Raw genomic sequence first — 17,385 nt, 5'->3', positions numbered from 1 at the left:
GCAGGCGAGTTCTTTACCACTAATGCCACCTGGGAAGCCCCTGGCAGGTCTAACATCTCATAATTTACTTCTTAGAAAAGCTCTATGAGGACAGGGATTTCTGTTTTATCTGCTGCCATATCTCAGATACCTAGAGCAGGCCTCCACACAGCGGGAGCTCAGCATGTTCTTTATTTTTTTAATTTAAAATTTTTTTTAAAAATTTATTTTAAAACAATGTATTTATTTGGCTGCGCCGGGTCTCAGTTGCAGCACACAGGATTTTTAGTCGTGACATGTGGGATCTTTAGTTGCGGCAGGTGGGATCTAGTTCTCTGAGCAGGGATGGAGCCCAGGCTCCCTGCATTAGGAGGGTGGAGTCTTAGCCAGTGGACCACCAGGGAAATTCCTTTTTATTTTAAAAATTCTATTTTATTTATTTACAGACGATTTTGTTTATTTATTTATTTATGGCCATTCCGTGCTGTTTGTGGAATCGTAGTTCCCTGCCCAGGGATTGAAGCCACACCCCCTGCGTTGGCAGCGTGGAGTCTTAACCACTGGACCACCAGGGAAGTTCCTCAACATGTTTTTTAAATGAATGAAGTGGAAAGACTATCAGCTCCCTGGGCCTCGTGTGCCCCTTGTCTCTCTGTCTGGAGAGGAGAGCGCCGGTCAGATTGGGCTTCCCCTTGTGGGCCTTGGCAAAGGGTTTGAATTTAATTCTTAAAACACTAGGATACTGTGAAGGATTTTTTTTTTTTGAGCAGAATGATGTTCTGGCTGATTTACAGGTTAAGAAGATCCTCCTCACTCTTGCATGGCGCAGGGCGGTGATGGGACGAGAGAGAAACAGGGGAGCAGTTAGCTGTGACTGGAGCCATTTTCCATTGGAAACCGGTGGAGGCCAGATAGCTCTCGCCAGTTGAGCTGCTGAGTCTCAGACCTGGTCCATTCTTAATCCCAGTGTCTCCCTCTGCCTACAAGATTAAGCCCCCGCACTTTCTAGAGTGGGAAGCCTTCCGTGGTGGGGGCTTCGCCCGCAGCGTCGCCCTCATCACTTACCACTCTGCCTGGCCGTCTGAGGCAGGCCATGCTATTTCTCAGGGCTGCTCCTCATGCCTGGAGTATCTGGCACTCCTGTTTATCCTTTTAAATTCCACCACACCAACCCCCGCCCCCCCGCTATGAAGCCTATACCAAAGCCCTTTCCCCGAATCACCGAGCATGCTTTCCTGCCCAGCAGTCAAGTGTCGGCCCCTCTGAATGGTGAGCAGGACCCATGCTACGGCTTGTTCATCTTTACCACCCAGCTCAGGGCCTGCCACATAGGAAGTGCTCAGAAAGCATTTGAAGGGAATCCTTGAAGTGATTCAGAACAAGGTTCACCACTTTGGCTATGTGTTCAAGAGCCGAAGGGTTTGGACATTTTTACCGTTGATAATAGACTTTTCAAGGTTGACAAAATCCAAGATGTTTGCCAGTGATGCAGCGCCACCTGTTGTTCTCATGGAGGTATAACAGTTTCTTTGACGCGCTCTCCAATAGAAATACGAATCTTAAGAGTGAAATGGGGATTTGGAGATGGCCAGCCTTAACCCTCGGAGGAGGCAATGGCACCCCACTCCAGTACTCTTGCCTGGAAAATCCCATGGACGGAGGAGCCTGGAAAGCTGCAGTCCATGGGGTTGCTGAGGGTTGGACATGACTGAGCGACTTCACTTTCACTTTTCACTTTCATACATTGGAGAAGAAAATGGCAACCCATTCCAATGTTCTTGCCTGCAGAATCCCAAGGGACGGGGGAGCCTGGTGGGCTGCCGTCTATGGGGTCGCACAGAGTCGGACACGACTGAAGTGACTTAGCAGCAGCAGCAGCAGCAGCCTCAACCCTGGGCTTCCCTGGTGGTTCAGATAGGAAAGAATCTGCCTGCAGTGCAGGAGACCTGGGTTCTGTCCCTGGGTCAGGAAGATCCCCTATCCCCTGGAGAAGGGAATGGCAATCCACTCCAGTATTCTTGCCTGGAAAATTCCATGGACAAAGGAGCCTGGGGGACTACAGTCCATAGGATCAGAAAGAGTTGGACATGACTGAGCAACACACACACACACAGCCTCAACCCTGGGGCTTTCAGGTGGCTCTAGTGGTAAAGAACCCACCTGCCAGTGCAGGAGACGCAAGAGACGCTGGTTTGTTCCCTGGGCAAGGAAGATCCCCTGGAGGATGGCATGACAACCCATTCCAGTATTCTTACCTGGAGAATCCCATGGACGGAGGAACTTGGAGGGCTATTTATTGTCTAGAGTAGCATTCCATCTCTTGATGTAAAAATGATACAGCAGTTTCTCCTATTCTTCAACTCCTTCTTAATGGAGTCTTTAGAGCTGGAATTGACCTCGCAAGTGGTATCATATAGCCATAGCCAAATGTAAATTTGTTGATGTCAAAGCCGAAGCTGAAAAGAATTCCCTGGGACTTTCCTAGTCCACTGGCTAAGACCGTGTGCTTTCAAAGCAGCAGCCCAGGTTTGATCCCTGGTCCGGAAAGTAGATCCCACATGCTGTCACTAAGAGTTCACATACCTCAACTAAAGATCCTGCATGCCGCAATTAATACCCGAAGCAGCCAAATAAATAAATATTAATAAAAAACTCCTTTCCTACATTCCACTAACATTAACAGAGAAGGAAGAGGGATTGTAAGAGAGGAAAGTGAATGGAAGTAAAAGAGAAAGGGCATAAATTCCGATTGTAAATGACTTGTCCCTTGCCTTAGGTAGCCTAAAAGGCCTGAGGAGGTCAGTGAGCGTCTCCCTTGTACAATCACCCTACAATATGAAGAGCCAAGTGTGCTAGGTTCTTAGAATATATCTCTGACAATAAAACACTCCATTGCTTTTCCTATGATACTAATGTAATATTTTGCATGTATATCCATGCTGTTCACACAACATCAGGCCACACCTGCCTATTCAGCAATACAACTACAGAGTCTAAAAATAACATAGCTTTGTGGCTTCCTAAACTTACTGCCTGCAATCAAAAGTTCTGCTGAGAGCAGACTTCCCTGGTGGCTTGGTGGTAAAGAATCTGTCTGCCAATGCAGGAGACACGAATTTAATCCCTGGTCCAGAAAGATCCCACATGCCATGGAGCAGCTAAGCCTGTGTGCCACAACTACTGAGCCTGTGCTCTGGAGCCTGTGCAAGAAGGGAGACCACCACGATAAGAAGCTCGCCCCCCACACCTGGAGAGTAGCCCCCGCTCGCCACAACTAGAGAAAAGCCCGCACAGCAATGAAGTCCCAGCGCAGGCAAAAGTAAATAAAATTATTTCTTAAAAAAGTTCTGCTGGGAGAAGTATTACCTAGAGAAGTTTGTTCAAAGTCTGAGAAGCTCATCCCATCCTCTAAAAGCTTTCCCCTGTCAGCAAAAAGAACTTCTAGTTACTTGCTTTTTGAATAGAAACTTAATTCTTTTTCTGGCTGCCTTGCATCACTGGCGGTGGAATCTCTAGTTCCCTGACCAGGGATTGACCCTGGGCCTGGCAGTGAAATCGCTGAGTCCTAACCACTGGACTGCTAGGAAATTTCTAAACACTTAATTCTTAATTATCAACCAGTGGTCATCAAGTCTTTACCAAATGCTTACCATTTACGTTCATACTGGACTTTCCAGGTGGCTCGGTGCTAACGAATGCGCCTGCCAGTGCAAGAGATGCAGGTTCGATCCCTGGGTGGGGAAGATCCCCTGAAGAAGGAAGTGGCAACCCACTTTAGTATTCTTGCCTGGGAAATCCCATGGACAAAAGAGCCTGACGGGCTACAGTCTATGGGGTCGCAAAGAGTCAGACATGACTTAGCAACTAAACAACAACATTCATATTAATTCCTTACTTGCTTAGTGCTTTATGGCTCACAGAGCGTTTCCACACATGTGACCTCATTTGATGCTCATGACAGCTGTGGGCAGAAGTCCGCGCTGATTTCATCCTGAGGGCTTTTGTTGGCCCAGAGGACATTTAGGACACTGACTTAGTTCTCAAGGAGCCTGGTTGCAAAGTTGAGTTATTCAAGCAAATCAGTGAAACTTTGAGGATAAACTAAAAGGGCTCATTTCCAAGAGGGCAGAGCTCAGAAAAGAAGCAATCGTGAAGAGTTGGAAGAGTCCCAGAAGGCTTTGAGGGAGGCTTGAAGGGGTTCTTGAAAAAGTCTTAGGTTCATTTATTCAAAAGTAAGCATTGAGGCCTTGGTGTAAGTTTAGAGTTCTGATGATATAAGAGTTAAGAGGCCTGCCTCATGGAGCAGATAATAGCAGATGATAAATAATAAATCAGTAAACAAGAAATTCAGATAAACGCTCTGAAGCCAATAAATTGGGACTACTTTAGGTGGTCCGTAAGTCCTCTCTGAGGAGGTGATTTTCGAGCTCATGTTTTAATTATAAGAAGCACCCAGTCATGCTAGGATCTGTGGGCAGAGCATGCTCTCAGAAGAAACCACCAGTGCAAAAACCTGAAGTGGTGATGTGTTTGGCCCATTGGAGAAACTGCGAGAGGGCCCCTGTGACTTGGGGAGTGAGTGAGCAGGAGGGAGTGGCCAGCTGAGGTGGGGCAGGGCCTGCTCAGGTAGCAACAGTAAGGAGTTGAAACAGCAGGCGGTGTGGGTTGCTTCAGGGTCTAGCTGGGTTTCTAGAAGCTCAAGGAGGTTATCAGCAAGTGTTTCCCTCGTGTGCTGCGTGGTGATCATGGTGGCCCTTTCAGGCGCCAGCCCCACCTTACGTTTCCTTCTGTAGCCAGGATGGGGGTGCGCACAGGGGCCTGACTCGAGTGCCGCTCCCCACCCAGCTGTACAACTGGGCCGCCCCGGAGGTGATCATACAGAAGGCAGCCACTGTGAAGTCGGACATCTACAGCTTTTCTGTAATCGTACAGGAGATTTTAACAGGTGGGTCAGAGAGCACACCAGCAGTGACCGAAGTCCCTGTTCCTAGGTTGGGTTTTTTCCCCCTGAAGAGTCACTTAGTGTTATGAGAATGCAGGACACAGGGAAAAAAGACTTTAGGAAACCTCTTTGTGTTGATGCAAGATATGATCCCTCAGAAATCATTCTCTTTTAACCTGTTCTTTAAGATTCAGCAAAGCCCACCTATTGGCTTGTCAGTGGTAGTGCATTTAATCGAAGGAGAGTTTTTAAACTGAATATTGCTGTCAGTGCTTAGGGGTCTCTGTGAGGTGCCCCTTGAGAACCTGTTTCCTTTTTCTTTTTTAATTTTTGTTGAAGTATAGTTGATTTACAGCGTTGTGCCAGTCTCTGCAGAGTGACTCAGTTACACATACGTGTGCATTCTTTTTAATATTCTTTCCCATTATGGTTTATCACAGGATATTGAGTAATGTAGTTTCTTGTGCTATACAGTGGGACCTTGTTGTTTATCCATTCCATTCTAAATGTAATAGTGTGCGTTTACCAACCCCAAACTTCCAGTCCATCCCCCTCTTTCCCCTCTCCCCATTGGCAACCACAAGTTGTTCTCTGTGTTAAGAATTTACAAACGAGAGGAAAGGACTGGCCTCTGAGAAGTAAATGGAAATCAAACACACCCAGGATCCATTGTACATATAAGCAGTGTCACTTAAAAGAAATAGAAGCCCTTCCAAATGTACAGGACTCTGAGGTGAAGGTATACATACCACATTCACTGCCGGAGTGAGACTCAGCCCCATTGAGTAGTGTTTACCGTCTCAGAGGCAGAGCCTCACCTTCTGTGACAGGAATGCATTGGGCAGGCCAGCCCGACACAGGAAACATTCCCTTGTGGTCCCCAGGTCTGCCGGCCTGAAATCCACACCTACAGCGGTCTGACACTGCTTCTTCCTGTCTCTGTGACAGGGATCTCCCTGTTATTTGGGTCAGATGGTTTCTCCTTTGTTATTGAGCTTCCAGTAGTTTTTCTACAGAGAGAAATTAATTTTAAAAAGGTTGAGCAACTTGACAAAAGTTAGCCAGTTTCATCTGATTTCTTAATGTTTCTTCTTCTGTCTTTTTCCTTAACAGACAACATACCTTGGGATGGCTTAGATGGCTCAGTCATTAAAGAAACCATAGTCTTGGGAAATTATTTAGAAGCTGATGTCAGGCTTCCGAAACCTTACTATGATATTGTTAAGTCAGGCCTCCAGGTCAAGCAGAAAGATAGAACTATGAACCTTCAAGATATCCGGTATATTATGAAGAATGACTTAAAGGTAAGCTCTAAAGTTGTTAGGGGTCTGTATTTGCTTACCTATCTCAGGGTAGATTAGGGAGTTAAGAGACCAAGAAGAAGCTAGAGATTGAGTTGTAGGAAGTTTTGGAAATCCTTTCATGACACTCTTTCTGTGTTCCCAAGAAAAGCCTAATTGCCTAATTTGGTGAGGGCAGCAGGAAATTGCAGAGGGAGGCTGGAGAGGGTCAGTTGGTAAAAGGGGCACCCTGTAGGCACATAGTGTGATTCAGTGGATAGCAGCTTTAGTTACTTTAAAACAAATAACTTTATTTCTTTATTTTTGGCCGTGCTGGGTCTTCGTTGCTGCACAGGCTTTTCCTCTAGTTGTGGTGAGTGGGGCTACTCTGTAGTTGTGGTGCACCGGCTCTCACTGTGATGGCCTCTCTTGTTGCAGAGCATGGGCTCTCGGTGTATGGGCTTCGGTAGTTGCAGCTCCCAGGCTCTAGAGTACAGGCTCAGAAGTTGCAGTGCAGGGGCTTCATTGCTCCATGGCATGTAGGATCTTCCCAGATCAGAGACTGAATCCGTGTCTCCTACCTTGGTAGGTGGATTCTTTACCACTGAGCTACCAGCGAGGCCTCTGTTACTACTTTTCAAAGTATTGGTAATCACAGTGAGTTCATTTATGAGAACTACAGTGAGTCTACCCAACAGGAGTAACAGGGAGTTTATCTGACACCTAGATATGTTTCTAAAATACCAGTGACATTCAGATGATTGCATATATATCCTTAACAGTATTTCTCTTGTTACAGGATTTTATTGGAGCCCAGAGAACTCAGCCAACTGAGAGTCCCAGGGTGCAGAGATACGAATTTCATCCTGATGTCAATGTCTGTCTAGGACTAACTTCAGAACATCCAAAAGAGACCCCTAACTTGGAAATAAAAGAGCTGAAGGAAACAGGTATGGCCTTAACTCAAGGTTTTGACATAACTGTGTTTTGAGAGCTGCGACTAATCGACTCCTCCAAATTGTACCCGTAACTTATACTGGGAACGATGACTGCCTTAGGAAACAAAATCAAGATCCTTAAAATTAAGTTAAATTTTATGGGCTCCATATATACCTTTTCCAGAACTGGGCAGTATTTCTTTCTAGTATGATTTAGGAATGTATTCAATTGTTTCATAAGTAAACATGGTGATTTTTATTTAAAATTATTATCTGTTCATTGTTGCCCTAAAGGTCCGGGAGCAAGCAATAAGAATGAGAGCGGAACACGAAATCTGGTGCAGTGGGTCAGGGGGCCTGCAGCCTCTATTGAACTGAGGTGCAGAGTCCACTCTGAGTCCAGTTGTTACTCCTGACTGCAGAGTACAAAACTTTCCTTGATCTATCTTTCCCAAGACACTGCACTGACATAGTCCAGATCCCCTTGTTTTCACCCCAGGCCGTTCCCTCATGGGATGGTCTCGGGAACAGTCAGCAAGAGTGTAGGCGGTGTTCATACCTAACACCAACCCGCTGTTCCAAGGTCCATGCTTTCATGACCCCAGTCATACTCCCTTCTGGGTCTGGCCCTGGGGTCTGTTAGAAGGCTATTATTCTAAGAAAAACATGAAAAATGTTTTTCATCATTGTTGATACATCATCAACAGTTTCTTGATATATGCTGTTTTTCCAGGTGCCATTTCTATGAAATTTCTCAAGGCTGTGAGTGTACATTATTAGAAATTCCCACTACAGTTCATTATAGAAAATTTAAATAATATGAAGAAAAAGATCACTTAAGATTTTAATTTTTTAGAAATGATTTGTTAACATTTTGGTATTTCCTTCTAACCTTTTTCTTAAAGCCTTACTACTTTTTAGTGTACTTGGAAACCTTTGAACTCAGAGCTGCAAAGAACCTTGCAGTCATCTGGTTGATGCCCTCATATTCCAGATGAGAAAACTAAGGTTCAGAGAGGTGTGATTTGCTCATGATTCCAGGCTGATTACCCAGTTGGAATTCAGGCATTTGGATTCTAGCCAAGTGACTTTTCTCTTGACTCTGCGCAGGCCTGGAGGCCTCCAGAATGGCTCTCCAAGGTCTCATTACTTTGACTTCTCCATCCCATTTTCTGCAAGCTGTACACCATCAACCAGGGGTGGTGGGTGGTCAATCCTGGCGTTATTTTTTAAGGTATTCTTTCTCTCACAGTGCAGTGGCTTCTTGGGCAGTGTCTTGGCTCCTTTTATCAGATGCTCACAAAGAGCATGACTTGAACTGACATGAATATTCAAACACTGTGTGTGTAAAGAAAGTGTGAATTTAGTCCTAAGATTCAGGGGCCTATAATTCACTTGTCCTGATAGTTAGGCATTTTTGAACATACTATAACTTAAGCATAAGCATTTTTTCCTGGGTTTGATCCTTCCCAAATTTTCTTGTTTTTAAAATAATTTTATTTACCTATTATTTTTGGCTGTGCTGGGTCTTCATTGCTCAGTGGGGTTTTTCTTTAGTTGCAATGAGTAGAGGCTACTCTCTAGTTTGCGGTGTGCAGGCTTCTCATTGTGGCGGCTTCTCTTGTTGCAGAGCTCGGGCTTTAGGACTCATGGGCTTTAGTAGTTGCTGTTCCTGGGCTCTAGAGCACCGGCTCAATAGTTGTGGCACGCTCGCTTGGTTGCTCCTTGGCATGTGGGATCTTCCTGAATCAAAGATAAAACTTGTGTCTCCTGAATTGGCAGGCAGATTCTTTACCGCCGAGCCACCCAGGAAAGCCCTTCCCAAATTTTCTATCTCAACCCTTGTCAAAAGTTCGAAATACCCTCTCATTCTCTGTGAGAGTATCTGGCAGTCTTTTCTAACTGAAAAGTGAGTGAGATGATAAGAAACTTCTTTCTGTGTGCCACTTGAGCAACCAGCCGTAGGTGCTGAGCTGCTGTGGTCACTTTAATCAGCTGCATGTTGCTTTTCTTTTCAGCAGGTGGTCAGTTTCATTCCCCAAGGGGTCACTCTTCTCCCACCGGGAAAGCAACACCAGAGCCTCCTGTCCCAGACGTAAGTCCAGTGGCCCAGCAGACTCACCGTCAAGACGCTGCTTCTCCTGCCTGTTCTGTGGCAGAAGAGGCCAGGAACCCCAGCCCAGATCAGACAAGCCTCTGCAGCTTCGAAATCAATGAAATCTACTCAGGCTGCCTGGACACAGCAGATGACCCAGAGGAGGAGTGCCCAGGAACTGGCTCATCTCTTGAGGGGGCCATACCAAACCAGACAGATGAGCTGAAGTCCATGGAAGAAGAGCTGGAAAAGATGGAGAGAGAGGTGTGCTGTTCTTGCGATGAAGATGAGAGCTCTTCGGACGCTGACACAGAGCTCTCCTGTGAGGACTGGGAATGGCAGAATGATGCACTGTGTTCCCCCAGCTGGCCTGAGCCAGCCCGAGGAGCCAAGGGCGCCGCGAACAACCGCTCCATGACCGAGGAGTACATCAGTAAGTGTGTGCTGAACCTGAAGATTTCGCAGACCTTAATCCACCAGAATGCTGATTTGCTGAGGAATGTTCAGCAGAAGATAGAAAAGCTCGAGATGATACAGAAGGAGCAGGCGGAGCGCAGGTCTCTGTGGGCTTCTTCGAGAGAGTTTGCAGGCATCCACGACTCACCTTCCGCCCTCGGCCCCCCGGCTTCCAGCTACCTTCCTCCTGTCGTGCAGCGGCCGGGGGACCAGCAGCTGGACCCCGGGGGCAGTGGTCTGACTCTAGCAAGGTCTCCGAGAACAGTGAAAGACTTTCGAGGAGGACATTTTGGCAAAAGGTCCAAGAAAAGAAGCGACTGTGGCTGGACACCTTTAGCTTCTTTCCCCCAAGTCACTGAAGAAATCACCAGGGATCAGCCGGAGAAGGACCACCAGGTGAGGCTGAGATGTGGGGGCAGGGCAGCACGCAGGGTCTGGAGCCGGCCTCGGCGCACCCTGACCCGCCTGCAAGGGTGGCCTCAGCACGGCCAACTCCTAATGAGTCCTCTTTGCTTTGGGAAACAAGGCCTCTAGGTTGGAATTCCAAGGTAGATACTCTTCATCTCCTATCCCGAACCCAGCTCACGGGCCCTGTCCTCTGTAAAATTCCATAAACTATGTGAAATCGCTGTTTTGTAGGTCAAAATAATCAAGTATTGACAACTTTATATAGTTCAACTCACCAAATATGGTATTTTGGGCAGGTATTTAATCCCCATTCTGAATTGCTTATTAATTCATTCATTGACTCATTTGATAAGCATAGAGCTCTCAGAGGCTGTTTATTAGACCTTGGGATTTGATGAATGAGCCACACGCTCTGCTAGGAGCAGCTCAGACACCGATGGGAATGGAAGGACTTGGTAGTCAAAGGAAATGACCATGGGTTGAAGAGTGGTTCCTCTGTGAGCTGCTGCTGTTTCTTCTTTTTTTTTTTTTTTTTGACCACACCACATGGCTTGTAGGCTCTGGGCTTCTTAAGGACAGATCCGTCCAGTAAGGCTGAGGAAGTGTCCCCACACATAGAAGGGGGCCTAGCAGTAGAAGGTACTCTGTAAGTGGTCACTGAAGGAATGAATAAATGGATGAATTTTAACAAGTTCACACATGCAGAGCTGGCTGCCTGTTGAATCAAAATTTTAGAGCTGGATCAAGCCCATCCTTTTCCAGAGTGTGAAGCTCAAGCTTAGAGACTTAAACTTTCTGAGATCCATGGATGTGACTGAGCGCAGGGTGGAGTGGGAGAGGTCAGTATCCCTGAAAGGAGGATCTTATTACTGAAATTATTTAGAGTTGCTGGCTCATGGTAAAAAAAAAAAAACAGGCTAACTTTTAGTAAGTTTTATTATTCTTTTAAAATCCTCCACCTAAAGTGCACCCTCTTGGCCTGCACAGGGCAGCTGACTCCCACTACCCCACCCCTTGCTGTGCTACTGACCAGCCCTAGCTGGGTTTCTGACTCCCAGGCTAGCGCTCTGGCACTTCCTTGCTGCGTTCCAGTGAGACTTTAGTCCTCACACAGAACATTTGGAAAAGCCTTGGCATTTGTTTTTATGTAAAGAGAAGGAAGGTGATTTTGGAGTAGGAAATGGCAACTCACTCCAGTATTCTTGCCTGGAGAACCCCATGGACAGAGGAGCCTGGTGGGCTACAGTCCATGGGGTCACAAAGAGTCGGACACAACTGAGCAACTAACATACACACCCAAAGAGAAGGCACAGTGAAAGTTAGAGTTTACGAGAAAACTACTAGAAATAACTTTTTTGTATACTGTATGTTGATTACCTTTTGCTGCATAACATAAAATAACAATGTTTTATTACTTCTCATAATTCTGTGGGCTCTGAGTATGACAGGGCTAACTTGACTGATTCTTCCATTCCTTGTGGCATTGGCCAGAACCACCCCCTCAACTGCATTCAGCTGGAGTCTGAGTTGAGCAAGAAGTTCCAGGAAGGCCTCAGTTACCTGGCTCCCCCAGGCGGCCTCTTTCCACACTTGGTTTCTTTTGATTCACTGAGTAGTCTCACCCAAGCTTCTCTGCAGCCTGGCAGCTGGCTTCCCAAGTGAAACTGAAGCTGCCAGGTCTCTTAAAAACTAGGACAAGATCACTTTTGCTGCTTTTCTGATGGTCACAGGAAGCCAGCATGGATTCAAGGGGAGGGAAGTAGATTCCAGGTCTCCAATGGCAGTGTGGACAGGGAGGGAAGGAATTGAAGGCAGCCGTTGTTGGAAACCATCTACTAGTACATATGACTATGTGTAAAGCAACTCTACCATATTTTAATTGTTCTTTAAAAAGCCTACCCTGGTTTTCTGGCATAATCAAGGAATAAGGCATTTTCACCTAAGTGAAATTTTCAAACATTTGAAATTCATTCTTTTAATTTCTCCATTCTTAAATTTTTAATCATACTGAATGAAAACACTACAGACTTGCCATTATTCTAAATGCCAATTTAAATATATTCTAAATCTATTCTAGCCTTTCCTTGGTGACCATGACGATTTTTTGAACATCTGTTACTGTGACACAATGTTGCCTCCACTCAGCAGCCTCTGGAACTCATACTCCACAGAGGCAGTGATCATTTTTATGCATCTTCTCACATTTAGGTGTCTTGCTGCCATCCCCAAATCTCACATGTGTTGCTTTTATTTGCTGTAGGTTAGGAAATGCAATTAAACTAAGTTAGTTGAAATTGCAGTAAGCAGATCCCAGGTCTCTTTTTTTGGCTAAAGGGCATTGGCTTTAATTGATTTTACTTCTACTGTTTTTGAAGTATTGTAGCCTTTTTTTTTTTTTTGGTTGTGTTTTATTTTCATAGCACCCCTCTCCTCCCCTTGCACCCCAGTAGATTTAGGCAGATATTATTGTCCCTGTATTATGGATGAGGAAACCAAAACATTCACTTAGGTTAGTCTGAGTAAAGTTCAGATGAGAACCCAGGGCCTGGGGCTCCTGCCATAAAACCTGCTGCCTTAATAATCATATAGGGGAAAGTTTGGGGACTTTTGATGTCTAATTTGTCTGTTCATTTTCCACTTGCACCCTGTTCGGACTGAAGTCCTGAGGGCCAACATGTCTCTGAAGAGGCCTCCAGCTAAGAGATGAGTTATTAGATGTGAAACATGCAAACTGAAGTTGTCTTGAGAGGTCTGGTTAGTTCTACATACTGAGCGAGAATGACTTTAAAAATAGAATGTGAGAGTGAAGGGAAGAGGTATTCCTTCATCAAAGCACTGAAACATGTCTCCCGATTTTTAAGCTGCCAACTCTTTGTGGTCCTGGAAAACAGAGCAGAGGTGAACAGTTTCAGCCCACTCACGGAGCCAAGGCCAGTTTGGAAAGAGACAGGAACCAGAATACCAGCAGGTGGGTTAACGTTTCATTGTTCTTTGTGTCATCATGTCTTTAGACGCCCATGTGACCCTTAGGCCACTTTAATGATCTTCATGTTGCTGGTGACAAAGATTGTGAGCATTGAGGAGTAGTAACACAGAAAGAGATGTTGGCAGGTTCTCTCCGTTGAGTGAGTGAGAAGAGCAGTATAATGGAGACTCGCAGGAGACGTCAGAGGTGAAGTTGCTGGCAGGTCAGCCAGACAGAACTCCTCAGTGGTCCAGAGCAGAGCACCCTGTCTTCCTGAAACTGTCCAGATTGCTTTCCTGAGAAAAGGAAGTGCCAGGTATCCCACACACCAGGGCTCCAGAAACCAAACTATGTGAAAACCAGTGTTGTTCAAAATAAGCGTCACTGACTCTGGGGGGCAGAAGGAGGAAGTTGAACAATATCATCGTTACCTTTTGGACTCTGATTTTTAGCCAGACTGATGAAATGAATTGATTTCAGCACAAATCAATTTTCCTTCAGTAGAAGGAAAGTGTACACATATGCTGGGTTTTTAAGAACTTAGGAAAAACAAATTTTCTTTTGCATAGGAAGAATTATTAATGGAGCAATTAATGTTTTTCAGGACAGAGTCATATATGAACTTAGTTTTCCTTTTCTGTGGTTAAAAGGCAGCATTAATCCACAGCTTTGAAGTCCATCTTCCTGGAAAAAAATTTTTGTATTCCTGCCCTCAGTGGTGACTGAGAATAATGACAAGAATTTGCTGTTCTCTTCACTTCAGTTAAATATGTACCAAAGAGGGAATCGAGGAACATGCCCAGACATTTTAGGTTAGTGTATTGTACCTTTACAAAGGGAATGAACTGAAGAACCACCAAATCGGCCTCAGAGAGTTTAGCACGCACATCACTGACAGCGGCAGACAGGGCCGCTGGCGGACGAGGCAGAAGCTGCAGCTGCGGCCGCCCTGCTCAGTGCCAAAGGGAGAGGCTGAAGGCTTTGCTGCCAGGCCACCTAGGCTTTTTGTGTGCTTTCAAAATCACTTAAATTATATACATGTAGGCATTTTTGTGGGCTTCCTGGGTGACTCAGTGGTAAATAATCTGCCTGCCAATGCAGGAGACGCTGGTTCGATCCCTGGTTGGAGAAGATCCCCTGGAGAAAGGAATGGCAACCCACTCCAGTATTCTTGCCTGGAGAATCCCATGGACAGAGGAGCCTGGCGGGCTACAGTCCATGGGGTCGCAAAGGGTAGGACATGGTTGAGTGACTAAACAAGAAGGCAATTTTGTATCCTGAGTTTTTACTTTACATTAAAACGTTTTTATCCTTTGTTATTAAAAACATCCTGTAAACTTACTTTGAAATTGTAAGTTTGAAATGGGGAAAAATTGAATTTTCCCCATTATTTTTTTCCCCCAGTGTTGAATTTTAAGTTGTTTCAGTCTTTCTTTTTTCTGTTATGACTAGGGCCATAGTGACGTGTCAGTAAATTTTGTTCCGCATTTTGGGTTATGTCCTTGATAGACTCCCAGAAGCAGAGTTACAGAGGGTTTGAACATTTTAAAGATGCTTAATGCTGCTGCTAAGTCACTTCAGTCATGTCCGACTCTGTGTGACCCCATAGACAGCAGCCCACCAGGCTCCCCTGTCCCTGGGATTCTCCAGGCAAGAACACTGGAGTGGGTTGCCATTTCCTTCTCCAATGCATGAAAGTGAAAGTGAAAGTGAAGTTGCTCAGTCGTGTCCGACCCTCAGCGACCCCATGGACTGCAGCCTTCCAGACTCCTCCATCCACGGGATTTTCCAGGCAAGAGGACTGGAGTGGGGTGCCATTGCCTTCTCCGAAAGATGCTTGATAGCTGTTGCCAAATTGTTCTTCAAAGAAGCTGATCAGACATGACATTTCTAGTTCAACAGCCTCTCTTTGCACTCTGATACAGCAGGAGACTGGGCTATTCTAGATAAAAGAGGATTCTTATGTATGCATAAATCACACGTTTTCTTTTTCTTTATCTTATTTGGCGGTGCCAGGTCTTAAGTTGCAGCACATGGCATCTCCTACTTGTGGCATGTGGGATCTAGTTCCCTGACCAGGGATCAAACCTGGGCCCCGGCATTGGGAGCGTGAAGACTTAGCCACTGGATCACCAGGGAGTCCCCTAGATGATACATTTTCAAAGAATTAGTTTAATAGGTGATAAAGTGTATATAATCATGGGATATTTAGAGGAAAAAGAGACTTCTTTTTTGTGCAGATGAGGAAACCTTGGCGCAGAGAGACTGAAGTTTGCCAAAGTCAGCTAACTAGTGGCAGGACATGGTCCACAACTCAGTGAAACTAGGATGAAGATCTCTGAATCATCTTCAGAGTCCCTGGTGCCTTAAGCCCATCTTTGTAAGTGTTAGCTGTTGCGCTATCACTGATGTGCGGGTGGCCTGTTACCAGAGGATTCTGATAAAAGGGCAGGAAACTACTGAACCATCACCTACGCTCTGCTCTGCTACAGCCCAAGGACCAGGGTTCTGTTTGTGAAGCTGAATTTCAAGATCATCTAAACCAGTCCTTTTGTTTCTTAGCCAGGGAAGGCCTAGAGAGTCCAGTCCTCAAAGCAAAACGACACAGCTCAGTAGTGCACTCCTCACGGTGCCAAGCCACCCACAGGGATCACCCACCTCATCCAAACCTGGCCAGGACTCTACCAGGTAGTACAGCCTTGTGGGCTGAGTGTTGGAGGGGGTCTGGTGCCCCCTGGTGGTGCATAGGAGTCAGTGCAACCTCAGAACAGCTCAGAGAATAGGGGACAGCCTCTGGGTGGGCTCATGGACTTGGGGTTGTGTCAGGAACCTGAGTAAACTGATGTGTTTGTGTTCACTTGCCCTCTTCCCCCAAATACATGCAATTCAGGATCAGTATGCAATCTGTGTCTTCTGAAATCTATAACGCAAAGTCACGAAATAACAAAGATGATGGAGAGATACACTTAAAATGGAAAAGTGAGTATAAAGCCATGGGTTCTGTTGGACAGAATGAAATTTAAAGTATCTTTACTGTCTTCTCATATTCTTTTCTTGTTAGATCATTCCATTTTAAAAGTAAGACCTTTCTGATTACAAACTGTAAAAGAGAAGTGCTTTTTTAAATCTCTGGACTATATAGGAAATCTTCCTACACTCTGTGTATGTGTATACATGTATATTGTGTAACAAACGTAGTAAAAAAAATACATGGTATAGATTCTTACAATGTTGTTAAGGTAGAGAGCTTCCAGTGTCACTTTCACCTATCCTGTGGGTATTATTCTTTTGTATCAGTTTAATCTTATGAGCTTAAAAGAATACAGCATCTATGTTTTTTGATAGTAATGCTAAGTGACACTGAAAAAGGATAGAAAATTTTGAGGAAAACACACATGCACACATATATATACATACTCCCAAAATATGAGCTCAGTCTGGTCTAGAAAGGCTATAGAAACTCAAATAGAATGCCTTCCATTAGTTTCTGCAGGCTAGGGGCTTCACATGTCATTTTCTTACGAAATCTTTACAGGGAGAAGGTCTGTCTACAAATTTCTGTTGCCGTTTGGTCTAATTCAGCATAAAGGGCTGTAACTAACTGAAAGTCTGCCTGTCCCTCACTCTGTTATTAGTTCTCTTCTCTTTTCTGTTTCAAGCCAAGCTAAGGATGATGCAGTTCTAAAAAGGGAATAATTGTGACAATATAAGCTATAAACCATTACGGAACTCTTTAAGGAACTAAAGCTTCTGTTTCCAGCATTCACAGTGCTGTTTTAAATGCTGCTTTCTCTTACATCCAGCGGAAGTGAAAGAAATGGCAGCAAAAGCAGCCACTGGACAGCTGACAGTACCTCCTTGGCATCCTCGGAGTGGTGTGGCTTTAGACAGTGAGGCTGAAAATGAGCCTGACCCCCTGCCGCAGCTCCCCATTAGGGTGTCCGAGCATATGGATTGGCAGCAAGCTGCAGACTATCTCAAGAAAAGCGATGAGCCAGGAGGAAATGACAAGTGTGGCCAAACAGACAGCAGTGACCAGCGTGGCAGACAGTCAGGGCCTCAGCGTTTCACCAGTAAGTTCAGATGGAGGAATTGGGGTAGGTGAGCTCTATCAAGTTGTCAGCTCTCAACAATAAGTAAAGCTCCTAGAATATTTCCTTTGGCTTCTCTCCTTTCCTGTCTATCCGGGGATCCTGAATTCCAGGCGAAAGTAGCACACCCATCTAATCCCACTGTCCTTCAGACAGGTGAAAAAGTCTAGAGACTCGCAAGTTTTTCTATTACTGGAGCAGATTGCTTTGTCCAAATGAGTAAATAGTCTC

At 45.3% G+C, this 17,385-nt stretch overlaps 1 protein-coding gene across 2 annotated transcripts in view; it reads left to right on the top strand.

The window, feature by feature from the left end:
* Window positions 1-17,385, top strand: part of TEX14 (testis expressed 14, intercellular bridge forming factor) — a 109,512-nt gene that overhangs the window by 63,307 nt on the left and 28,820 nt on the right. The window contains exons 10-17 of one of the 2 annotated variants that reach the window (XM_027519832.1): window positions 4,773-4,924; window positions 6,035-6,225; window positions 7,001-7,151; window positions 9,158-10,086; window positions 12,960-13,066; window positions 15,626-15,751; window positions 15,954-16,042; window positions 16,867-17,136. In XM_027519832.1, coding sequence (XP_027375633.1) covers window positions 4,773-4,924; window positions 6,035-6,225; window positions 7,001-7,151; window positions 9,158-10,086; window positions 12,960-13,066; window positions 15,626-15,751; window positions 15,954-16,042; window positions 16,867-17,136 — 2,015 coding nt within the window. The remainder of the gene's footprint in view (window positions 1-4,772; window positions 4,925-6,034; window positions 6,226-7,000; window positions 7,152-9,157; window positions 10,087-12,959; window positions 13,067-15,625; window positions 15,752-15,953; window positions 16,043-16,866; window positions 17,137-17,385) is intronic. The other variant, XM_027519833.1, reaches the window with a different exon arrangement.

The sequence above is a fragment of the Bos indicus x Bos taurus genome, chromosome 19 (genome assembly GCF_003369695.1).
Source record: "Bos indicus x Bos taurus breed Angus x Brahman F1 hybrid chromosome 19, Bos_hybrid_MaternalHap_v2.0, whole genome shotgun sequence".
In the NCBI taxonomy this organism is placed as follows: domain Eukaryota; kingdom Metazoa; phylum Chordata; class Mammalia; order Artiodactyla; family Bovidae; genus Bos; species Bos indicus x Bos taurus.
Note: the sequence above shows the minus strand (reverse complement) of the source record. Positions and strands in the feature narration are given on the sequence as shown.